At 40.5% G+C, this 26,975-nt stretch overlaps 1 protein-coding gene across 2 annotated transcripts in view; it reads right to left on the reverse strand.

Annotated features, from left to right (window-relative positions):
• Positions 1-19,200, reverse strand: part of KCNQ1 (potassium voltage-gated channel subfamily Q member 1) — a 367,210-nt gene extending 348,010 nt beyond the window's left edge. For both annotated transcript variants that reach the window (XM_069857818.1, XM_069857817.1), the window contains exon 1: positions 18,765-19,200. In XM_069857818.1, coding sequence (XP_069713919.1) covers positions 18,765-19,141 — 377 coding nt within the window. In that variant the 5' untranslated portion in view covers positions 19,142-19,200. The remainder of the gene's footprint in view (positions 1-18,764) is intronic.
• Positions 19,201-26,975: the final 7,775 nt, after the last annotated feature.

Genomic DNA, 26,975 nt, shown 5'->3' on the forward strand with positions numbered 1-26,975 from the left:
GCAGGTAGCCAGCTGGCAATAGCTCCAGTAGGAGTGCTCCTTTCCATAAGCAAAGTGAAGAGATATCAATAGTTCAGCATTTTATAAGCCAAGACAGTTTCAACTATGACATTCCTCATGTAGGAGGAAAAAAAACCCACACCACACGAAAACCCTGGCAACTGGCAGTCAGTAGGAAAAGCAGTTTCTTTCCACTCCAAGCATGGGCAGAGTTTAACACAGTAAGTAAACAACTCCTCTACCTTCTCACTGCTGCTTTTTCAAATCTAATACACAACTGCTCTCCCAAAAAGCTGAGACACAAAAAAGGAGAAACAAAAATGCTGAAGGAAAAAAGAATTTCAAATGAAGACAGATGTACATACAAATAAAGGAAATAGAGAAATTATGTTTGTATGGTACTTTAAAAACCAGACACTGAATCAGCACATTAACAGGCATGCACATTTGTCAGAGACCTAATGGTATCTATTATCTGCATGTAAATATGTGGCACCAAAATAAAGATGCCCTTGGTATCACCCCTTTTAGGTGTCAACAAGACTATTCTACACATTACTTTCTACCCCTTCCCAATTTTTTCTACATGTCTTTTAGCAATAGACAGATGCAAGTAAATTGCGTATCAAAACAACCGGCTTCCTTGACCATCTCAACAGAAAGGATGAAGCATTAAATGCAAACAACCACACTCATGGTGCTAAAATTGGTTATTTCTGGTCAAGTCTCACTCGTAGTCCTGCAAAGCTGCTACAGAGAACGAGCAAATGCAGGTCTCATTTCAAGTCAGTGAGAGATGTTCCCACATATCGTCCCTATCCACATGTAAAAATGCCACCTACATACCACACCGGTTACCCTGGGACACAGCTGCTATATAAAGGGTAGAGCTGAGATCAGAGAAGTGACTTCTATTGCAGCTACTCCTGATTAACTAACTGCTGACAACATGCTCCTTGGCAGCTGCCCTCAAGTACACATTTTTTTCATATCAGCTTCTTGTTTGAAAGTTGCAGTTCCATTGTAATTTTCAAACTAAAATCGCAGGGGCTTTCTACAAAAGTGGATCAGGTGTGTTTTCAATTGCATTTAAAATACTTGCTTGGTATTTCAAAAACCTGTGCATCTAACAGTTTCTATTGATTTAGTTGCAGACCCATGTGGCAAAATGCCTGCTCAAATATAGGTAGCTGGCTTCAAAACAAAAGTAAAGACATCTCTCATGAGCAAAACTATCTACAAACATTGGTGCAACTGTTCGAAGTGACTTCATCTCTGGCCCAGTAGCTTAAAGGTGGCATGAATTTTGCTTTTAAGAGTGTGGCAAGAATATAGGACCATTCAGTGAACATTAACTTCGAAGTTTCTATTTTTACATAAATGCATAAGCATTAATGCAATGTTTAATAATGCAAGGTTAGGTAATCCAGAACTTAATTTCAGCAGCAGCGTATCTGTTTTTTTCCCAGTTAAATGTATTAGCTAGGAAAGAAGTTCAAAAACACATAAATTAAACATTTTAACATTACACTATGCACCTCCAGTCAATCTTTTCTTAAGATGTCATTTTGCACTTCTTTACCTGTTGAATTCAATCATTCAACATGAGTTCTTCCTGAAAACAAGTATTTCTGTTGAATTCAATCTTACATCAAGCACAATATTGTTTGTCTGAAACACCTCTCTAACACAGCGTAAAACAGAGCTAATACCAAATGACGTTAAACAAAAGGCACCTCTCCACTGCCCAGCAATTAAAACTGATAAGAAGCCTGTGTTCTTCAGGACTTCTTTTCAAGTTTAACAGCAAACTCTGGAATTGCCAGCCACTGAAGGTTTTTATGACTTTGCTTTTTATGAATGCACAGCATAACAGATAAGCGCTTTTGTGAACTTGGCTGGTGTTTGCCTATGAACAAGACTGTTGACTGGTGGGTTATTTCTGTGAAAGATGCCAACAGCACCCAAGGACAGACTGGGACATTCCAGCACTTGTCAGAGAGGTGCCAATTTCCCCCTAAATCAAACACCACTGTGATTTTACAGAGCCACAGCAGTGCTGATAACAGCTTTAGACTTGGATGCCAAGGGAGAGAGCAGTTAGACTGTGTTACTCACTACAGCTAGGACAAGCAGCCTACAACTTCACTTAAGCCTGTGGGTCAGGGAGTAAGAAGAATCAAACTTGACCAATGATACAATAGTCAGTGAGTCCCTGATGCTACTTCATAAACATATATCCTGGAGCAAAAGCAAAGCACTCTAACATACTAGTGTGATACCAGGGCAGGGTAAACTTACAGGTACAGACTGGCTACCCATTTGTACTGTGACTTTACCTTAAAGCACTGAATATTCCTACAGTACTGGATACTGTAAAGACATACAAGGCACGAAAATCCCTGCCCTAGAAGATTATGCTATAGTACATAGTGTTGATGTCTACTCAGTCAGGCATAGTTACTACCTTTGCTAGTGACTATCTATGCTAATAGGTCCTGTTTCTCAGAGGCTTTGCTAGCGCAGGCACAATCCAACACTGGTGCAACTCTCTAGCTTTTGGGCTAGAACCAACTCATGCCCTGGCAGTTGGCACAAGTGCAGGGTTTGCATGGCTATTTCCTCTACCTTAATGTTCAACACAGGTTTATCCAGGCTGATCTAGTAGCCACAGCTTAATTATAACCCACATTTAGATCTAGGAAAGCAGTGGAGAGACATCTTTTAAAAGCACCTGGACTAATGTCAAACTTCTTAGAGATATGAAGTGGAGAGAATGCTACAGCCAGTCAAGCTCATTGTTTCACTCAGGTCTATGGGGTGTTGATAGAGCTAGCCTCTTCTTCTCCTTTTCCGTAAACAAAGTGATACAAAGCAGCTAATAAAGCTAACTCAGAGGAGTTATGAGGAAGAAGTAAATTTACATGCATTCCTCATTGCTTAGTGTCTAGCCTATTTTACTCCTTTTCATTCCATATATTCGAATTTAGTTCAGCTCATTCATATAAAAAAGTCACATTTACACTCTGAATATGAAAGTGCATGTTACCTGGCTTTCCCATGTCTATTTATCTTCCTTGCATTGCAATAGCAACATTTTACCTCTAAGCATCCTGTAAAACAGGGAAAAGTGAAGAAACTACTTTCACCAACGTGGCCACTTCTAACTATATAGGAATACCATTTATTCAAAGCAGAAACCAATTACTAAACACCTTTTAAAAGATATATCCTATAATACTAGTTCTATTTTAGAAGGCAGGTGCTAATCTCAGTGGTAGAGCCAAATTTTATTCTGGTTAATCATTTACCACCTACAGGACACTTTACTCCAACTGGATTTGATTTCTGGTTTCAGTTCCTGTCCTACTTTCACACAGTGTTCCCATGGCTGTGGTATTTCACAGTAACTGGTGACTAAAATTCAGCAGAATACAGCCTCTTCTACACACCACAGGACTTGAGCATTTGGGAGGGGTGGAAGGGTGGGCAGTAGACAAAAAGAGGCACTATATAATAAAAGGACAATGACAAGGAAGTCTGCGTAACAAACAGATGTGGTGTTTGAGAGAGATGCTGCAATTCCAATGAACCCATAGAGCACTTCATTTTAGCAGCCAGACGGAAGCATCATCAAGTTGCACTTGTTATGGAGAGTGGAGGAAACCAGAGATATACACGGCTGTTATTCTCCTAACACTGCAAGACTCCCTTTTTTCCTTCCTTCTGAAACTGTGTTGGTTCTGAAGCCAGGTGCAACCAGTACACCTCACAGCTAATGGCAGTTGAGAGATTGGACCAAACTCCCTGTTACTGGGTTTTGGATCATTAAGTAAAGGATTTCAAATGAGGCTGTGTTGATCCTTTTTTTCCCTCTGTGACAATTGAGGAGCTCATAAAAATATACCTTTTAACAGAAGAGATATAATTGATAAAAACAAACATGAGGCATGACTAAATAAATATTTAGCACCAGCTGAATTACCACCACATACGGTAAAACTTGAGTTTAATCTTTTCCCTTGAGTTCCCATTTGTAGAAAAAGACAGAATGAAGGCATCAATCTACATCAGAATGATTTTCTGCAAAGTGCTTGGTAACACTTTACGTGTTTATACATGCATCTAACTCTCAATCTGGAACATCATGTAGGTTATTACACAGAGATTTACCTGACAAAGAACCAGAGCAAAAATCCATTATTATTTCTTGATTCAGCTGTGGCAACAGATTTCTTTTTCTTTTATTAAGTATCCAGATGACATTTTTGCCTTTGCCTCCCTAAGTTCTCATTGATAAAATTATCAATTTTGGGCAATTTCTAATTAAAAACATCCAGAAAGTTTAAAGGGGGAGAGGAGGAATTACGAAGTTAAAATCCAATTAATATTCTTTTTTTGTATTTTTTAAATGGGAACCAAAAAATTCATTTAAAATACTTTGAACATCCACTTGTGGGGGTTTTTTGCCCCCAAATTTAAGCAGAAAGTAGAAGAGGTTACTAAACAGTAATCAGAGCTCTTAGAAATACATAAACTACACATACAATCCATCCACTATAGGTATACAGACACACCACCATAAGCTGAGTAACGCTGCGGATTTGACATAGTTGACAAGTGAGCCCATGGGACATTCCCTCTACTCAGGACACAAGTATAACTGACAAAAGGTTTATCTTTGCTTTCAACTCCCTACCGAATGCAGAAATAAGCACAAACAAATTCTTGGGGGAAAGCTGGAAAGAGAGTGGACAGTGGAATTCCGGCATCTTAGAAGTCTTCAGCTGACACTGGATAACTCTGTCACACATTGTTAGAAATAGTTATCAACATACACTTTCAACTAGCAACTTCCACACATCAAGCCCCTACCCACAGGCAAAATTCAGATCGACAATAACTGCAGAATGGACCACTGAAGACATGGTATAACATTAGTGCAACACACAGAACTTGATAAAGGTATGGACACTGCTCCAGGTCACCATTCAACAGTTCACAAAAAATGAGGCATTAAGATAATGAGGTATGTCAAAATCTGGAGAACATTTTGACAGCAGAAAGATACTTCTTTTCTGCAGTCTTGTGAAAGATCTTAACTCTGACTCTGCAGAGAGATTATGTTCTTCAATTTCTTTCAGCTTCACAAAAAACAACCTCAAGGATTATTAAAAAGGCATGAGTTTATGTGTCATGGAGCATCATACAAGTGCATGCCACCACATATCTGTGACAACCAGGCAGCACCTGGTGACAGCAACTTCTGTACACAGGTACATCTCAGCTGGAGAAGGACTGGCCAGTAGCGATTCAAAGGTCATGTCAGTTAAACCTGGTGACTGCAAGGAGAGAGTGATTTTGCCACCTGTTCACCTCTTACAATGCAACCCTTGATGCTGGGTAAGCTGTCTTGTTGACGATCCCATCAACAGCCAAATTTCACAGACACCATCGCTACAGTTAATACCTTAGAGATGGCTCATTCGCTAACAGAAAACCTAAAAAAATAAAAAAAGTCATATGCCTCCCGAAAACAAAAGTACTGGTCATAAAACAATCTGCTGGCAAAATCAGACTTAAAGGCTGAGAGACATAAAATGCGATTGTTATGGATTTTCAATGACATGGCTATCGTCCATCACCTGTGCATGAGATCATTCGGCTTTGTTAAGTCCTAAATGGGTTAACACCTCCTTTCACACCAAAATTAGAAAGTTCTTGCAACAAAACCTATTGACACTGAGATACAGGAGAATCTATTCAAGTGCTGCAAGGTCAAAAAATTGCCCAACTTCCAGGACCTATACATATTCCTTTCACAGTGTGGATGCAGAATCCTGGATAGCTGCCCCACAGCAGGACCAATTACGCCTAGATGAGCCTTGACAAATATTCATACAGCCTACACTTAAAGCCTTCCTGGGAGGAGATTCTATAGCCTTTCCAGGTAATACAGCTCTTCCGTTATCCCTCTCATACAATAGCAGAAATTCAGAGTATGCTTTCAAGACCATTACTTCTTATCTTATTCACTTGAACATGAGTAACACCGTTTTCCTCCTACATAGGGCAGTGGTTTTTTTAAGACATCAAGCCATGCACTTTCCATTCTCCCACTGGTATTAATTTTGCTAAGCTACCTTTCCTCAGATCATGATATCATGATTTCTGGTCTTATTTTTCCCCAGAAAGATTTCTTTCTGTTGTTTACATCTTTGCTGAAATACAGTACTCACAATTTCCATTTCCTATTCACACAGTACCAGTTTCACCAACAAGCCATGTTCATAAGCAAACAAAGGAAGTATCAAGAATCTGATAAAGATATATATGGCAACATCTGGTTTTCCTCTGGCCAGAAATCTTTTTCCTCCATCAGTTTGAAACTAAATTGACAGATTATTTGATTGGCAAATCCATGTTGACTGCTAACATATGTTGTATAAACTAACAGACTGATTTCCTCAGGTTCACAGCAGAACCCTCAAGAGAAGAATCAGATGGCAGTTCACATACATTATTTCAGGAACGACAAACACAGACCACATGCAGGTTTCCTGAAATGAACATAATTTGAAGAGAAAGGAGTTCGATATAAATTTCCTCAGAAAAAGGAGACCACCTCAGTAGAGGCAAGTATCAGTCTGCCTGAATGTCTGCACTATTTTATATAAGAGACATAAGCTAGTGTCTCTTGACTTCTATAGATACTACGAACTAAAAATTTCTAGAGATTATGCTCTTCTCACAGTACAACACATTTTTGCAGTCTGCTCAATTTCCCAGTCTCACTTTAAAATGAGACTTGATGAATATATATATTACATTAAAGTCCCACAAAACAATTGCCACAGAAGTCATGAAGAGATGACCTCAGTGTCTGACAGAGTGCAAAAAGCAATTCTCATGCCCAAGAAGGGTTAGCATTAACACAGTACAGCTACAGCCTTGCATTAGTTGCAAAACCTGTAGATTCCAAAAGGTTTGTTTTGCTCCTTCAGCATTATTGTAGCATTTTTCTCATTTTCACAGTTCAAATACATAGTTGTCCAAATAAGATCATGTCATAATAGAAATAAAAGCTACAAAAAGCTGTCTTGAAGAAACAGAATGACAAAGGATGGTGTAAGACTAACTTGGATGTCTGTGCCTGTCATACTTTATATGCTCTTGAGACAGGGAGCTCAGACTGTTTAGCACTAGGATGCTGGATGATCTGTTGACGTAGAAAGCATCAAGAAAGCAGGCTTATTTTGGGTGAACCATTCACATAATCCATTACCGATACTTTCTGGGTCATGGATAAGATAAGAGCATACATTCACTTGAAGTTTACTAACACTGTGGATAATGCAAAACATAGTTATTTATTTATTTACTCATTGTCAGGTTTGACCACATTTCAACATCTTCTAAGACAGCAGTGAATAGCAAACAAATAAAATAACCTCAACTTGATCTGCTTAGCAATAATATTAGGGAAAAAAAAGTCAAGAAGTATTTGCTGAAGTCTGTAAAAGATAGATAAAGCCTTTGTTCTACAGAGTATAACCACCACTGATTTTTAACATGATCAGCACAGGGCAGTCTTTTTTTAATGTTTTAAGCCACAGGATGGAAGATCTTTCTTCTTGTCTCTGTCCCCGATCTTCATTGCCCTGCACATATAATTGGGCAGAGGCATTTGAAGGGTGTAGGAATGAAATTAGTACCAGTATCTATTTCCTGCATCCATTCTCCTTTGCTCTACTCGTTGACACTCTTAGAGATGAGACATCTTCAGCTCTGGCCCTTGGTGCCCTCAAGGGTTATTGTCAAAAAGAACAGTCTATTCATTTCTAGCCAACACAGTTTCTCACTGGGATAGCTGGGGGATAGCTGGTGCAGGAACAAACATATCCTTTGAAAATAATTTCTTACTTCAAAGGAGGAAGATACTTTCACTACAAAGACTGCAGCCTTTGTTGTACTAAGGATGAGAAAGAGTTCTGTAATATTTACAACCAGTACCGTGCCTCTGCTATTAAACCTAGTGTCTTTGGAAAGAATCCAGGGAAGTAACCTGATGGATGATATACACTGTGTTCTCAAACTGTGTCCGAATGTTCTTCCTATTGTCCCCAATATTAACACTGTAGTGAAAAAAAATTGCTAAAATTGAGAAAAAGCTAAACGTATCCCCAAGAATTCAAGGGGGTACATTTCCACAGGAGACTAGAGACTTCTGAGCACCCGAGTTACAGATAACCAAGTCAGTGCAATCTTGTGCCAGTTCAAGACTACTGCCCGACAGTGAGAAACTTATTGCAAGCATGAGCCTGTTCTGGTCTAAATAGAGAGGACAAGTGTGTGTTCTTGCCCAGCCTAGAATACATGCAAGCAGGGAAGGACAGAGGGAAGGCCATTTATTTCTACAACAAAACTAATGGCGAAATGGTGAAAAAAACAGGCATATCAGTTACGGGATTTAACTTATTTACTACAGGCAAGAGTGAACAGCCACATGCATAAAGTAGAAGTTCACGCAGAATTAACACTGTAAGATGCTTACTCTTTCAGAAAAAAAATATTCTACTTTAAATAAAATAATTTTAACTGAGTTCTACACATCCCATGAGCAATGTCCGACATTTCATTTTAATTGTCATAATTTTGGAGATGTGTGTTTGAGTTTTTGTCTGTTCTAGTTGCTCTCACCAGAAAGAAAATACTTATTTGCATAATGAAGTTGAACAAATGTTGATCATTTCTTGCAGAATCAAAATAGAAATTAGTTTAAGAAATGTATTGCACACTCCTACTACTGCAAAAGTAAATGTATTCTCTATGTATTTTTTCAGGAGGTGTCAGAGTAAAGCTAATAGATGAACAAGAGCACAACCTGTTAGGATAAACAAAGATACAGATTTTATACTATTTCAAGATCTTAGCTAAACAGAACAGTGTATTCCTCATTTGAAGTAAGCACTAGTCAAATTATATTAAAAAATCATTTACTTTTTAAATAACCTCAGCAGAAAAAGAGAAGTGATTTTACAGTTAGGAGTAAAATCTTTCAGTTTTCTATTACAAATATGACAAAATTGTATTATCAAATGAGATATCATAAGCCCACTGACATTAACACAGCATGCATGAGATTTACAATCCTATCAAAAATTTTAATAAGAAGTTCAAAGATCAGGATCAACATTTGCAGAAATAGAAGAAAATTACAAGGATGAAGAAACCCTGTGCTAGGTTTATTTTAGCTTGGTTACATTTTTCATAACATATTAACATATCAGATTGATTGTAAAGAACATATGAGGAAAAACTAAGACCACCTACTCTAAGCACATTGCTAGGAATATCAAAGGGCCATCCAACAATTTGCAGTATAACTTCCTATTATTAGCTTTCAAAATAATAAAATTCCACACACAGAGGCACATCTGTCCCTTAAACTCAAAAATTATTCAGTCAATTTTGAGAAAACGTGTGTTCACTAACTTACACTACTGACAATTTTGATACTAACACAGTTCAGAGTGAAAACTTGCTTTTGTCATAGTGGCTGTCCTAAGCTTTAAGAAATCTTCAGCTTCTCCCATGCCTGTCTACTTTTTATTGTAATTTTCCAGATTTTAAGTTTTCTGTTGTAAAGTGTGGCTGTTAAGGAAGGAAACTGCCATTTAAGAAACGTGGTACAGTATTTTTCCTTTTTTTGCGCAGTTCGTTGTTGTTGTTTTGGTTTGGGTTTTTTAAAGAAAAGAACACCACAACAAGTACTTGCACTATACCTACACAGGTACCTAGGTCCTTCTTCACACTCTGTGCAATTTCTTACAGCTCCTTGAACATAGAAAACAGCTGCTACTTAACTGTTATGTACAATAAAGTGGGAAAAAGAAGAAGAAAACTCTATATGTTCTCAGATACTGATTATGCCGCTGGCAGCCAAGGATAACTCTGATTTAAAGCAGCTTTAGAATTTCCTGCTTAAAAAAAAATGCTGTCTAAAAACATACAGTGACATTAAGTTTGACTACTGAAGCACTGAAAACATCCTTTGTTATTAAAAACCATATATATAAATACATACACACACATATATATCTTTCTGGTAGGAGGTAAAAATAGAGTAGCTACTACCATTATAGAAGGTTGCAAATACACATGCTCACCCATTATCATTACTGGTATTACCTCGGTTCTCACAGGCCATTATGCCTGTTGAAGCATGACTGTGTGAGGAGGGCCAGTACCTGACCTAAAAACTCACTAATCTACATATCCTTCTGTAACTGAACCTACCTATCCGGCTTCTTTGCATCTGGCAACCTCCCAACACATTTGAACCTTGTGTTGGACTGCCTGGTGGCAGGCAGAAAACACCTTGCCCTCAACAAGACCCTATTTTCCACCTGGAACTAAATGAGCAAGTGTTCACAGCTTTTGTGTTCAGTCACTAATGCACATTAAACAACCTATTAACACACAAAATTAACGAAGTACTGCCAAGTTTAAAGTCAGCAAAGCAATGTGCCCGTGTGAAGTTACTCACAGCATATGTGGCACTGTTGTTTGTAATACATCCAGTGCTCAGGCATTTGGAGCCCAGCCTAATTAGTTCACTGCAATTGAATCTCAACTCTAGCCTTGATTCAGCTGCAATGAAGTTTTTGAAAGAAGCCTATCTACACAGCCTTGCACATTTTTTCCCTGGCACTTGAAGAGCCAGGGCAAGGAAGCGTGCCAGAAATGCCCAACCAACCATTTGACAGAGAGACAGAAATGTGAATACTGCACTTACTACTTTTCTTAAGATCATTCATGTGCAACTCTTAAAGGCAGAATAATTCTTTTACTGGAGGAAAGCAGACACCAGAGAAGGATTTGAAATGCTACATTGGAAGGATGATAGGAAAAGACAGAAGGCCTAGACCCAGGAAAGCCTGACCAAATTTTATACATTTCTAACTTTCATGTGTGCATTCCATAGAGTTGCTTCTCCACTAAGCATTAGTGTACAGAAGTTTACAGCCTTCTGCTTCCACTAGTCATTCAAAACCTAAACATAACTAAAATTGCAAAGTCTTTTAGACCCCCTCAGGACGCCCTCCCCTCAGGCAGCTTTTGTGTCTGCCTGTGGTCCACAGGTCAAGATGAAATTCAAGGGTTTGTTTGTTTTTTTTTCAAGAAGCTAACCATATCATGCTATGCTTTTCAGAATAAAAGTTGTATTTCTGTAATTATTGCTAGAGATACCACGTGCCTTTAAAAGGCATTTTAATTAGAAGACACCCAGCTTTTCACATTCCTTCCCCTTCACCAATCAAAATACATTTCCACAATCATATCTATGCAGCAGCCATTTAATGTGACAAATGATGATGGTTTAATAAAAGTGATTTCCACACATTAACTGCTAGTGGTTAACATTGAGAAGACCTGGTTTCCAATGCTGCTTTTATTTCTGATGGCAGTCAATTACTAAGTAAATTTGGAATTTTTTTTTTTTTTTCATTTTTGGCCAATTATGCTGAGTATCTTCATTTCTTATCCTGGGGACTCCTGCTGTCCCACTGGGAGAGAGAAACAGTGACCCCTCTTAACCAGTAATTATGTTGTCACTCCTGAGGTTTTCTTGGCACAGACTGGTATTGGTCTCAGTCACAAGACAGGCAGATAGCCCTCCACAAAAATGAAACAGCTGTCTAGTTACAGACTGGGAAACATGGCATAAGGCAAGAGTAGAAGCTGTATACTGGCCAACGCAAATACTATCTCAAATCACACAAGTCCTAAAGAAGCACCTTCATGCAATATTGTAGCTAAGGGGTTGCACTTGGCATCCAGCAGGGAAGGAGGAAGCAGCAATCCTTTAAGTCAGTTCTCCACCTCACCTGTACCCAAAATCTGCCAAGACTCAAAACTTCAGTATCTGGCTGATCAATAAACAGGGCTGAAACTGCAACAGCAAGTCCTAAACATTAGCATGCTGTCTTACATGTACGATCAGCTCCCATAACAGGACAGGCAAAAGGCCTTCCCTCCTCTCTGAGAATACATAATGCTAGCTTTCCAATCCCTTTTTGTCTCAGATAAAGATGTTACCAGGCTTAATCACAGAGACATAGTATTACATTGCAACAACGTTCACTGCTGCAAATCAAATGCTAGTCTTGCAGTGGGAGGGGTCAACAAGGCTACCAATATCACCTTCTTTCCACTTCATTTTTCCCAGCTGTAGTCCTTGTGCCACTGCACAGCTGTAGCACACCATGCTCTTGAAAACCTGAAGTGACAAAGTGGCAGGTTCCTATTGTTATAACTGTATTTAGCATGAAGGGATGGGAGTACTGCGCTCCAGAAATATAAATTAATAAATGCTGGTTGCAAGCAAGAGGAGCTTGTAGGCAAGTCATACAGAAGTAAAGCAAACATTTGTCTACTCAGCCCCTATATGGCAAAAAGCATAATTTTCCACTCAAAAATACCAAAATGAGGGAGTCAATTCGCTCTCAACTAAACAATCTCAGTCTTGACAAGACAAATAAAAAGCTAAAACGTGGATATTCCTGCAATTAATGGCAGCAGAAAGAATATGACTATAATCAAATTATTTTCCTTCCACTTAGAAAATAATTTTCTTGAGGATTTATATATCCTTTTTAAAATAGAAGTAATAACCTAGAAGTTTCACTCCAAGCCAGAAAAATCCCCAAACTTCCCAGTGTGTATGTTCAAAACAGTACTTTCTATGTTCTGCCCTTTTTTCACTCAATTTACTCAGTCTGAAAGAAAACTTAGTCATGTGTGAGCACATGCAAACACTAATTATTTTATGGGTATTTTTCTGTCCTCAGCAGTTTACACACTGAGTATGAACCAGCAGGTTTAGAAGTATGTTTGCAGTACATTTGGAAACGTGACAAAAATGGGCTTTTAAGTTTGAGTTATGCTTCTTCCTCACAGTATTGTATGTAAACAGCATTATGTAAACACTGCATTGACTTTAACAATTGATTACCCTAAGTTCTGATACACACGCAACTGGAATATTCTATCTACCCTTGCTTCTTATCTCTGTGTACGTACACATGCAGCCACACTTCTGAGAGTCTGCCTGCTTCCAGAGATCAGTCTCCCAAATATCAGCCACTGGCCAGTCCAAGCTTATGTAAACATCTCGGGATTCAAACAAACTCAATGACAATCATTGCTGATTAAACCAAATGCCTACAAAGGGAAAGCAAATTAAACCAGGTACACGCATACAAAGATAAGATAGAAGCTGATTATCTCACATGGCAACAAAGGAGAACTGCCATACCGGAACAGACCAATGGTCCATCAGTTTCCACACTGTTCCTTCTGGTAACGGTCAACACTTCAAAGGACATGGGCAGTCAGCTGTTGCCAGAAGTCATTTGCCATACTGAGAACAAGAAAAATCACCAGAAAGCTCACAACTTAAGTTTCTTCAGACACAGTTTAAGATGTTTTCTTTTAAACTACTTAAAAAGGGTAAGAAGAAGCTCTTCCCTCACACAAATAATTTTTTTCTGAAGATTTCGCTTATTCTCTCAAGTCATTTCCAACACTGGGACAGCATTTCAGGATTTCAGCAAGCCACTGTAAGGACAGATTTTAAGCTTCTTTTGTCCCACCACCACTCCTCACATAGCTTGAAAGCTTGATTCATTACAGCCACAGAACATTTCACCTCTCAAAGCCACTACACCAAGGTGCACTACTAGGAAAAGTGTGATAAGATGCCCTAGCTCCGAAGGTCATTGAGAACAGTGGCACTCAGTCCTCACTTCTGACAGCCAAGGGGCAGTCTGTGGCTCCAGCAGGACATTACCATGCATGCAGCTATACCACAGGGCAAGCTCACTCTTGCAAAATCCAAGCATCCAAGCAGCCACGAAGTGTGTTTGTAGAAGCCATGGGTGTATATCTCAGCTGTGGAGCACCATTTATTTGCACTGGTAGAATTAAGTATACATATAACTATATAGAATCATAGAATGGTTTGAGTTGGAAAGGACCTTAAAGATCATCCAGTTCCAGCCTGCCCTGCCATGGGCAGGGACACCTCCCACTAGATCAGGCTGCTCAAGGCCCCATCCAACCTGGCCTTAAGAACTTCCAAGGAGGGGGCACCTACAACTGCCCTGGGCAGCCTGTTCCAGTGCCTCACCACCCTCACCATGAAGAATTTCCTCCTTATGTCTAGTCTAAATCTGCCCCTCTCCAATTTAAAGCCATTCCCCCTCCTCCTATGACCACATGCCTTTGTAAAAAGTCCTTCCTCAGCTTTCTTGTAGCCCCTTCACATGAAGGTTGCTTCAAGGTCTCCTCAGAGCCTCCTCTTCTCCAGGCTGAACAAGCCCAACTCTCTCAGCCTGTCCTCATACAGGAGGTGCTCCAGCCCTCTGATCATCTTTGTAGACCCTCCTCTGGACCCATTCCAAGAGTTCCGTCTCCTTCTTATGTTGAGGATTCCAGAACTGAACACAATACTCCAGGTGGGGTCTCACAAGAGGAGTAGAGGGGCAGAATCACCTCAACCTGCTGCCCACGCTTCTTTTGATGCAGCCCAGGATACGGCTGGCCTTCTGGCTGTGAGCACACATTGCTGGCTCATGTCAAGCTTCTCATCAATCAGCACCCCCAAGTCCTTCTCTGCAGGCCTGCTCTTAATAACATCAACCCCCATCCTGTATTGAAACTGGGGATTGCCCCAACCCAGGTGTAGGACCTCATGAGGTTCATAGAGGCCCACTTCTCCAGCTTGTCCTAGTCCCCCTGGGGGATACATATACTTCATATATTTAAATGAAGTACAACACAACATCAAACCAAGTCATGTAGCTGAAATAGAAGTTTCCATAATCAGAAGTGATCTGTGCAGATTTCAATGGATTTAATCAGCAGCTGTGATATCCAATTATCCTGCAATGCTGAAAACATCAACAGGAGAGAAACAATATACACTTGCATCTTGAAAAACAGGTATTTGCACTGCCTTTTTAAAGAAATAACAATTCATAAGTAAACAGGTCATGGGCCTGACCTAGTAGAGCAACCCTCTGCTACTGCACCAGATTCCATCCTTTAGATCAATGAGTACAAGAAGGGCTTTGCTGCACACCAAAACATACAGCAATCTAAACAATACAAAACCAACATAGAATCTCTGGATTAAAGTTTGGTGTTCAACTTCCCTTTTCTAAACAATAGAACATAAAATTGAGGCAAATCAGTTCTGAATATCAGTTCTTAGCTATTAGTCTTCTAGATACCACTGACTAAGATCCCCGAGCAGGAAAAGGGTGTGACAGGCAATCAGTAGATGTAGCTCTTATCATTTGATTAACAGTGTTTCAACAATCAGTCAGAGATACAGGTCCAGAACAAGTTACACTGACGCTTCCAGGAGTTGCTTCCAAATTTAATCATTTTAGCTTATAATTATGAACACAGCCACACACTCTGCACAACACAGAACACCGCAACTGATGGAGAATGAAGAAGCCCACAGTGCTTGCTGATCACATATTTGGGCTAGATCTTGGCCAGAACTCTCTACTCAGCTCTGGTCTTTATGACCTGATGTAACACTGCTCCTGTTCCCTTTCTGTCCTCTCTGAACTTTTAAGATAGCAACTGAGACTTCCCGAGAAGTTTAAAGCCCCCAGAACAAAGCAGGATAGACAACAGAGGGACCTACAAAGAGGCAATAGGCAAACGACGTCAGTGTGTTAAGCTCATTTTGGCAGGAGAGACGACCATCAGGGTCCTTGCACTTCACAAGGTAAAACCCAGGTCAGCTTTCTATGAATGTCTGTTTGTATGCTGACCACAAAAATCAAGTTACTTCCTCCCATGGGAGAGAAGTATATACATGACAATGTGAGGTGGGAGTGTAGGAGGATGTCTTATAATTCTGAGTCCTTCTCAGCTGTCAGCTCATCACTTGGTTATAAGTGCCTGCAAAAAAAGCCAGAAAATCAAGTGCAAAAATCAAATCCCTTCTTCACTCTGGAGTACAGGCTGAGCCACAACAGCTTCTCTGGATCAGACAAGCTGTCTGCCTTGTCAGTTGATTCTAGTAACAAACTTCTGCTTTGTAGCAACTATTAATTACCAATACTCAGCACCTGGCTGGCAGGGGCTGTACTCAAAGAGAGCGTTCCTTGGTGCAGCAGAAAACAAGTATCCCAGGAAATTGTTTTAGGAGCCTAGGAACCAAGAGTTGGAGACATACGGACCAAAGATCACTAACCTAAAATGTTATTTTAGGCACAAATAGCACAGCCTTATCTACTATAGAAATAAGAAGCGAGGATGAATGAGAACAGTACAGACTCAATTCCTTCTGCTGGTAGAAATCGGATTTAGGCTGCCTACACACGTGGTACTTGCAGATTGCCTTTTGAGGAACGTGTTAGGGTGTTAGCAGCCTCTTCCGTCTCTTCAGAGTCCTAAGGAAAGGAATTTGCACAATGCTTATTAAGAGGGTTGAGAATATTTCCTGCCACTGTCATTCAACATTGCATCAGAGGAGTCTTCTGGAAAAAGGGGAAATGCTGGGGCTAAGCTTACACCATAAGTGTGGATTGAGGGAAGAGGCAGGCAATGACTTCTGATACATGTTACCATCTCTTTCCTAAAACAGTATTACAAAATCTTAATTTTTGGCACAGACAGAATTAATCCACACTATTAATACTTGTAAAATAAAAGTTAAAATTCAGGCTAGAACTTTAGGTAAATAAAGAGCTCCAACAAGCGTTTTTCAGGATTTTCCTAGACTTACTATTAAGGTTTAGAGAATATTAGTTAGGATATTGAACACAACTTACTGTCCCTTCTACACATAATTTGCAACACCTGAAAAATTTCAGATATTGTAGAAGACACCTGCCTAAAACACCTTTTTGGGGGGGGTGGGGAGGAACTTCTATTCCTGAAAGTGTTTTTACATTGTTTCAACCACAAGTATTAGGCACTTCAATAATTGCAGCCATTAGCTGTTTTGTCATCTAATAGCATTATCATAACACTAAAGAGAATGAAGCCCATAATTATCTCAGCAGCTACACACAATTAAATACATTCACATGACAGTTCTTTTCCCTCCATTAAAATAAAGTTGGTACCACTGACCTGGCTACCCTAAAGACTCCAGAATCCTCAAGTATGGAATGTAAGCACACAGTCCTCAACTCACATAAAATAATAGTTAATTAGAATTAGAATTTAAAATCAGAAGACAATAATTAGATCACAAAAACTGATTTTTATCAAATTCTTTTGTCTTAGATTTTTGACCACAAAACATCTTTACCTGTACCTTTAGCTGTTACAGTAAGCACAAATATGTAGTGCATATATATACATACACTTGTTTATGCATGCATACAACAAACAGACAACACGATTCTGCTTGACCTTTTAACCTACATTTAACATACGCAAATTGCTCAAGGGTCACGCAAGCCTTCCGCAATTAAAAGGCATTAATTTCTGAGGCACTTGTTGAGATCCTTGTGCACCACATACCTACCACCTGCTGGCTCAGGGTGGATGGTGCGTGCTCCATAGTAAATATTATACCCAGAGCAGTTTTCAACTTGCCTGCAGCTAAGCAGCTCTAACCTCAACAAACGTCGTCGTTCTCCTTCCTGTCTAAAAATAACAGTGGTGGCATTTGTACCTTGATAGGACAAGGAGCTACAAGCAAGGGGCAATAAAAGAGGAAAGGGAAAGGAGCATAGCCTGTCTCTCACTCTCCTCCCACAGGGCTGCAACCCTGGTAACACACCTGTTCTGTCAGGAACAGGTGCTGTGCAGTGGGCTAGAGAATCTGGAGTCACTGCACTTAAAAATGACTAAAGAACGGATGACCCTGTTAGCTACTTCATTTCCACGCTCAGAATGAACAACTTATTTCAACTCCCAGGGCAACTTTCTGAAGAAGATTGCCTGAAGCCAGCTCCTGCTGTACCTGATGGAGATACCTGAGACTCCTGAGCAGAAAAGCATTTCTGTTCAAAACAAGAGAAACCTTCCCCTGCAGTAGGACTTTTTGGTTGTTGTTTTGTTCCAGACCTGTGAAAAAATACCACCTCAGAAGACCATATCTACAAGATGTTCAAGCCTCGATCCCTGAGACCCGCTGGCACCACCAGGAGCTGGTGTCCCCACCACAACGGGAGCCCTGCGCGTAGCGGGGTGAGGGCTCGATACTGAAATAAAACTCTCTGAGATTCGTTCTGGAGTTTTAGAAAGAGAGCATCCTTTATCAGGCCTGGGCAACACGAGGGAGCTATCTCCACCATCCATGTGCAGCGACACAAGAGCTGGTTACAGAATACATCTCCTACTTACATACATACATATATATTTTCCCAGAAATCTTATGCATATTCTATTACTTTCCAATTTTAACGTTATTATGAAACTTCGCAACAGTCAAAACTCTTGCTAATTTGGAGCTGCGTCCAGCTCTGCCTGACCTTGCCTTTGAGAGAGGAGCAAACTCTAAAGAGAGGCGATTACAGAGAGACATCTATTCAGCGCAGATGATGTGAACACAAGACGTTATCTTCAAAGAATGAACAGGGTCTGGTAGAAAGACACCGCTCTAAAGAAAACGTGTCGTCGGAGGGACGTTCTGTCTAACTTTCAAAGAGCACAGACGAAATTTAAATCGAAAACCTTCCGCTTTTTGTGACGGCGGCCGCTCCTCGCCCGGTACTCACACGGTGAAGTGGTACACGAAGCACTTCCAGCCCGTGGGGCGCTCCAAGAAGTTGTAGACCCTGCCCTGGACGCCGCTGCGGCTGAGCAGGGGCTTGCGGAGACTGTAGATGGAGACGCGGGGGTCGAGGCTGACCGGGGGCCGCGGGCACTCGGCGCTCACCACCACCACCTCGGCCCCGGGGCGCGGCGGCCGCTCCCGCTCGGGCACCCGCCCGCCCTGCCCGGCGGAGAGCGGCGAGTAGTGCGCGCCGGGGGTGCTCTCGGCCAGCTCCAGCGCCGACGGCTTCTTGCACAGCGTCACGCTGCCCTTCCTGGGCAGCGACAGCCGGCCCAGGCTCCGGCTCTTCGGCTCGCCCGGGGGGGAGCTGGACGACATGGCCGGGGCGACTCGCCGAGTGCCGGGGCCGCGCTGCCCGCGGAACCGCGGGACGAAGCGCTCTCTCCCGCCGCCGCTGGCCCGGCCCCGGGGGGCGGCGCCCGGACCGGGAAGGGGACGGGGAGCGGCGGCGGGGGCGCTGCCCGGCGGGGGGCGCTGCGGGAGCCGGGGAGACCGCGGGGCTGCACCGGGGCTGCGCTCTCCTAGGGGGTCGCCGAGGTGTCGTAGGGCTGCGCCGGAGCTGTGCTTCCCAAGGGGGGAGACGGGGCAGCACTGGAGCTGCGCCCTCCCAGAGGGGAGCCGAGCGTCCCTGCCGCCCCAGGGCTGTATCAGAGCTCTGCAGTATCAGCCGGGGCCGCACCGGAGCCGCGCTGTCCTAGTAGGGAAACGGGACGTCCTAGAGGCTGCACCGGGGCTGCGCCGTCCCCGTCGGGGAGCCGGGGCGCCCTTGCCGCCCTCGGGCTGCATCAGCCGCGGTGCCGTGCCTGGAGCCCCCGGGCTGGGCAGAGAATCCTGGCTCGAGTCCGGGTCCCTCTCCGTGTCAGCCTGTTTTTCACCCATCCCCTTGTCGCCAACACGGAGGTGATGGAGTGGGGACCAGGGAGAAGCCTGCCAGCTCCCTAAAAGCCCAGCAGGCTTTCCAACCTTCTCGGACCACTCCGCACCTATAGGCTCAGAAAGGTCCCACAAGAGTTTCCCTGGCCGGTGGCTTGAGTTCCTGGGGAGAAGAGGAGGCTGAGGGGAGACATCATTGCTCTCTACAACTACCTGAAAGAAGGTTGTGGAGAGGAGGGTGCTGGCCTCTTCTCCCAAGTGACAGGGGACAGGACAGGAGGGAATGGCCTCAAACTCCGCCAGGGGAGGTTCAGGCTGGACATTAGGAAAAAATTCTTCACAGAAAGGGTCATTGGGCACTGGAACAGGCTGCCCAGGGAGGTCATTGAGTCACCTTCCCTGGAGGTGTTTAGGGGACAGGTGGATGAGGTGCTATGGGGCATGGTTTAGTGTTTGATGGGAACAGTTGGACTCAATGATCCAGTGGGTCTTTTCCAACCTGGTGATTCTATGATTCTATGAACTCCTTAGCTCAGATTTCTGCTCAGTCCATCTTAGCCACATTTCAGCATCTGGGAGTGGTAGAGCCCCGCTAAGAGACGGAACGTGGCAGGGGTTAGGATCCTTTTTAATACAAGGGCCTGGCCAAGGGGCCCTGCAGTCCTCAGTGTAACATAAGGGAGCAAAGAGCTGAGTAATTAAGCAAATTGTGGAGTAAAATAAACACGGGTCTGCAGGCTTGCGTCCTCTACAAGTTGAGTATCTCACCAACACTAGAACCGTTTTGCCTTTGTGGGAGGGTGCATGTGTTTGGCCATTAATAACAAGTTGTTTTAAGGGTTTGGATCACTTTCCGCAGAACTGGAGTAAGTTATGACTTAACTGTGGCCTGAATCAATTTGTCATGTTAATAAGAGCCATTGTTGCACTAATTAGTTAATATGTTCTATTCCCAGAGCAAAGGAGAAGGGTGTTCTTTGGTCTGAAATGCTTCTTTTTTTTTTTTTCTTTTCACTTCTGGCCCAAAATAGAACATAACAAGTAGGAGCTATGTTGAGTTCATGGTTGATACTGGTACTAGGACAAGAATGTTGTGGGATGATAAGGTGCTAAATAAAGTTAAACAAAAACAACCTTGCTAATTGTAATTCCACTCAAATGTCAGGGTGCACATATGGTAGGGGAACTGAGCAAGATCCTTCCCGAGCAAGACTGTAGGTTCTTGTAAAGTACTAATTTAGACTCGTGAAGGACCTGGACCCTTCTTAGGAATACCAAACCAGTTAAAACATATTTGCAAAACTTGGTTTTAAACCAAAAGCATACTAACAAGGCTTCCTCTCCCACCACCAGAGCAAAACGAACAGATTAGCTTAATAAAAGCAGCATTTCAACGGAAACTTCTACTGCATGTGGTCAAAATAGAGCCAGGTTTCTCTCTATTTTGAGAAACTGTTCTTTTTTTAAGTCTTGATGTCGAAGTTAACAAATGTGTTTCCATATGTAAGTGTTATACTTTATTTTAAAGACCAACATTTTGATTGGGTTACACAGGACCTTCTCCTGGAGCCAGCTGTAAAACGTCATTTACAGAGTTCAGCAAAAGAAGATGCTGTATTTAAACACATTTTGTTGTTCTTCAAAAACTGTTTTCAGAATCTTTAAAAAATGTCATGGCATTATGCTATCATTTATCCACTGATAAACCAAAGAGAGAATAGAACCCCCAATATATCTGAATTTAAGAATATGGCATTTTTATATTACTTGTTCAATTTCATTCCAAAAAAATAGTTTGAGAGGCATTATGTACTTAAATAGCTAAGCAGGGAAGAAAATTATCAACTAAATTTGATCCTGAGTGTTCAGTGAGGAACTGTTCCAAGCGACTACGGTTTTTTTTCAATAATTTTCTTATTGCAAAACAAGAACTGTCTCAAATATATTCTATAGCCAAACATAGTGAACTGTTTTTCAGATCAGAAATACTTTTCATAAGGTTTTGTGCTGAACTTCTAATGCTGGCTAAATCTTTTAAAGAATCATCACAAATAAAGGAATTTTAAAATATTTAAAATTAGTGTTTAGGTAATGTCTGAACATCTTTTCCCTGAAGTCAAGGAATTAATCAAAATCCACTTTTTTAATGTGTTAGTGATGGATGGACGATGCTTATTCTATATAGTAAAAGTAATTTTGTTAGATGATTCCCAGCTAGTTCTTGTTATTGAATGCTAAAACATTTGTCTGGCATAAGTGAAGGCAAAAGCATGCTTAAATAAAAGTTTCAAATAGACGACTTCTTAGTGACAAGAATACAAAGAATGATAATCTTTACTATATATTAAGTTACTAAAACTGTCTTATAATTTACAATATTTTCAAGATTAATACTTTAACATGGTAATGGCAGTTCCTGTTTTTCCCCTTACTAAGAAGCCACACCTTTTTGTTTAGTCATGTTCATTTTACAATACAACAGAATTGTTTAAGTAGAAGAGAAAAAGAAATCCAGAGAGTATGGTCTATACATGGAAGAGCTAAAAATGGGAAGAGGAGGCAGATGAGTGTTAAAATTTGTTTGTGAAACCAGATAGGTAGCCTTTGATAGTGAAGAGAGTAGGAAAATATATTGGATAAAGAGGATATTTTAAATATTAAATATTTTAAGTATTAAGGTGAAACTAGTACACTGAATTGTTTCTCAGAACAATAATAATCTAATCTACTATGAGTATTTACAGAACTGTGGCAAAATGAGTATCAGTAATACTTGTCATTCCACAGTTCGCAAGCACTGTTTTAAATCTTTATGTCTTTAAGAGGATTCTGATTCTAGACATGAGGCGTGGTAAGTCACTAAAGCATGACGGTAATACACCAACGGAGCTGATGGTAAAGCTCCCAATTCTACTCATTTAATCGCAGCAGGACTACTAAAACATTTCTGAAAATCCCACCATTTGGCTACAGTAGATCAGAAATGCTTGTACCAGCTTGGGGCTGTGTATTTTTTATGGCTGTTGTTTTGCATGCATTGTCAAATTACTCTTTTGTGCCTGCTGTAGTATTAAAATCATACTGCTAAATCACTGCTGAAAGTTTACAAGGTGGAATCGTGTAGCCAGTTATAAAGAGACACCTTGATCTTTTATGTGATTACTTCCCTGTGGAAACTAAGACTCCAACAAACATGAAGTATCTGAGTGTTCTCTGTTTTCTGGAAGCCCTTAACACTTAACACTGCAATTACAGGTTACACCAGTTCTCCACTGCCATGGAATTCATCTTGTTTGCTGTTAGATTACTTTGGGGGATGTTTTTTGTTTGTTTGTTTTGTGGTTTTTTTTTTTTAAATGACACTTCCCCTTTCTGCCCAGCTACAGTAGGGGACATGTTAAAGAACTTTTTTCAAGGACAGGAAAAATTAATTAATTTTTGGATTATTTTTCTTGAATTAGAGTAAATAATTTGTGGTATTCCATTTCCTGGAGAGTCCACAGTTTAAGAGTCAGTAGGACATTTTAAAAAAATAGCCATCGATGAAGGTAAATGTGACAGACCTGAACTGAGAATAAAGTCATAGAATGTTTATACACTTTCATTTAGAAATCACTGTATGACAATAAATTTTGAAATATTCTCTATCAAATAAAAAATTCTGTTCAGAGGCATGTCACTATTTTAAACATATTCCTATTAAAAGCTGCAAAACAACCAAGCTTGAAAACACAACAGTAACATGTTGAAGAACTGAATCTCAGCCTTATGATTCAAAGCAGAGAGAGGGAAAGTGGGAAGAGATAGAAGAGTTTTGTTCGTTTTTTCGTAATTTTGGGAAGACTATGGCTTAGCCATTTCAGTATGGAGACAGGGAGATCTATGTAAGTTTTCAATCATTTGTGAAGCTACAATTAAAAATGGTTTTCTGAGTACCTGTACATATTTTTCATTGGACACCTTGGTAATCTTATTTACCATTCTCTTTAGTTGATCACAATCTATTAATATACTACTGATAAGCTTTTATGCCAGCTTAACTTTAGTTTTCAAGTTTAAGCAAGAACTTTGTTACAGGCTCTTGAATATGTTTATGCCTGTTATGTATAAATCCAACAGATATTCCCTGATAGCAGGCATTGCTGGTAAAAAAAATTTAGGCAGCACACCAGTAGAAACTGCAGATACAGAGGGCATAAATCCTTTGAAACCGAAGTATGCCCCAAAAGCCTGATCATTAAGACAAAGATCTGATAACAACTTTGTCCTGCTCCACTAGAGCCTGTGGTCACGTAGGTGTGTGGCTAGGAAGAATCCTCGTGTTAGTTTAACTCACTTTTTCCTTCAAGTAAATTCATTCCAGTTTCCTTGATCGTAAAGCTTCCAGGCATAAGTTATTCTGAAGGATTGAGGTCCTAAATGTTTACTTGTTCTGGAGTGGGAGTTCAGGGCAGAGCACTTGCAGGGTTCACAGTAAGAAGGAAAAAGTGGTACTTCAAAGGTAGCTGAACTGCTCTGGTGCATCATATCTTGTAAATATCCTACTCAACACTTGTTTTCCTACTCCCAACCTACTGGCAAATCTTGAACAAAGTGCCAATAAGAAAAATAAAAATCTAAAACTTGTGAAAAACTGATAAAACTAAGAGGAGATACCTTTAGGAGATCTCAGTTATGATTTCTGTCATCCAGACAAATTTTGCACACATGCCTATGTATTCTCTGTTTTAGTCTGTTTCAGCAGTTGCCCCTGGTGTCCCATCCTCCCTGGTTCTTTGATGTGGTTAATTATTCAGAAATTTTCATAATTGAAAAAGGATTGCTCTGAGACTCACTCCAAAAAAGAAAACTAAAAAGGTTGACCAAGTGCTGCAGCATCTATTTTCATCATTAAGACAGATGTGTTTTATTTTAATCTCAAAAACGTGTGAGACTCAACAGGCAGTTAATTACTCACATGCCATACAGGATACAGTGTGCATATCCTTACACACGCAAAGGTTTTGAAGGGCAGTGACTAATGACATTCCTCAAATGAAGAGATTGTTATGTTATCTTCTTGCGTCAAAAGAAAATTCTCCTCTTGCATTAGTCACAACCCCTCTCTTTGTTAGACTAAAATCAGTATCAAGTAATGCCCCTTAAAAAATCTCCAAATAAATAAACTGAACTTTTGAAATTCTGAAATCCCCCTCAAATTTTTGCTCTATAGTTACGCAGGGAGGGAGCCTGTGCTGAATAAAAGGATGTTCTGATATTTCAGGAAGGGTTTCACTCTTAAGAGCTGAAGCAAGTGAAGAAATCATTAGTTATCACTAAATCTCTTCCTGGTCAAGGAACATTTCCTGCCTGCAACTGTGTTAATCTGTAACATAGAATATCCTACTTCACACCTATGGAATGGTATGGGATAGGTAATCCTGCTTCAGCAGGACCCACTTTGCAACTCACTTTTGATGTCTGGAGTCATCAATCTGCCAGTTAAGTGTAACTGTGGTTGATCATCTTTTAATTGCAGGTATTACTAGAAAACTTCAGTGGGAGGTTATACATGTACAATGCAAGGAATGTATTGCTGACTCTGTGGCAGAAGCAAAGATTTTTCAAACGATGACTCATCAAACAGCTTTCTAATGCCTCAGAAAAAAATAAAAAGAAAAAAAAAGAAAGAAACAAACAAACCCACACAACAAAGAATAATAGAAAAGGTACAGGCAATGCCTCCTCTCCTGCCACTACACCTTTCCTCAGCAACCTCTCAATGCAAACAAAATGGAAACTAGGAAACTCAGAGGATTGTTACACAGGTCTCCTGAGGTCTATCAACTCTGCCAAACTGGAATTTCAGGTTGCTTTTGTCTCACAAAATAAGAGTTTATGTTCCTCAAGTATCATTCTAACAGGTAAACCTAAACAATGCAATATGGCATAATTTAAAGTCCTGCAAAAATTCTTTTCATATATTCCAAAATTGAGATTTGATGACAAATTGTAGTCTCATCCCTGACTGCTTGCTAATTGGGTTAAGTGCAGTTCTTGTCTTTGTGCCCTCATCTTTAGTGTCTCGGAAGGACGGTTGCTTATATTAGCAGGATTTCACATTTTACAGTAGCTATGCTTGAGCTAAAGCTTGTTGCATTTGTGCTCTGCAGAACCCTCAGACTTCATGAAGAACACCACAACTTCTTGCATAGTACTGCAGAAGTATAAAAGGGGAGACAAGACCTCCCTTGTCACTCCCCTGACTTATTACAATTTACAAATCCGGTGATCCAAGTGGTAGCATAACTACTTTTTAGGAAAAGACTTGCACACATGATGAGGCACTAACATTTGTTAATTAGGCTATTAAACCGCTGTTAAAATTTTAAATAAGTTGAAGGCTCTGATAAAGTACCATTCAGTGAGAAACTCAATTTATCGATAGCAGATTATCCACACCACATCTAAATCCTATTTGTCTCAGAATGTCTGAAAAGAGAACAACTTGTTTTTGCTTTATGCTCCTCAAAAAGAGCAAAATGTAACCTTCCTGCTAAATTACAAGTCTTGAAAGTGGAAGGGCTAACCCCATTACTTCAGTGAAGAGGAAAGAACACTCCAAACTCGTATCCTTGCAAGAGAACAGTTGTTTTTTCTTGAACCCCCCCCCCAAATATTATATAATTAGTTAATCCATATTTCTCATTCTTTCAGAGGTCATCAGAAATAAGGGACAGTTAGTTTGACCTGCAAATCTTTTTGGTTTTTCTTTAAAGACACATAATACTTCAAAATAGTCCTTTGCAAATGCGTTTGCAAACTCTGTTCCTGGAGGTCCCCCTAGTGGCTAAAGTATCAAGTTTATCTCGTGCGGCTTAATAGGCCACAGGCGTTTTGCTACATTTTTTTCGGATACTAGATAAATACCTCCTTAACATTGAGAATCCCCCTTTCTAAATAAACTGAAAGTGAAGCAAAAGTATTAGTCACATTGAGAAAAAGTAAAAATAACTGGCACATTACAAATTAGGAAGATAATTCATACAATTAGGAAATTATGTGTCACTGCCTGCAAGATTGCTCAACTTTGCTGCTCAATCACAATCACAGTTGGTTTTGTTTTTATTTTTACAGGTCTATTTTAAGACAAGAAGAGGTAATGCTTGATTGTGTCAGAATGTTCTTTGACACAAAGTTTTTTACTTGAGAAGTCTGTCTTCTTCAGGTCTGACGATTTAATAATCTGATGTGTAAACCTCTTCTTGGGATATATGTATTTTTAAAGATAAGTTGATTG

Source organism: Phaenicophaeus curvirostris, chromosome 5 (assembly GCF_032191515.1).
Source record: "Phaenicophaeus curvirostris isolate KB17595 chromosome 5, BPBGC_Pcur_1.0, whole genome shotgun sequence".
Taxonomy (NCBI): domain Eukaryota; kingdom Metazoa; phylum Chordata; class Aves; order Cuculiformes; family Cuculidae; genus Phaenicophaeus; species Phaenicophaeus curvirostris.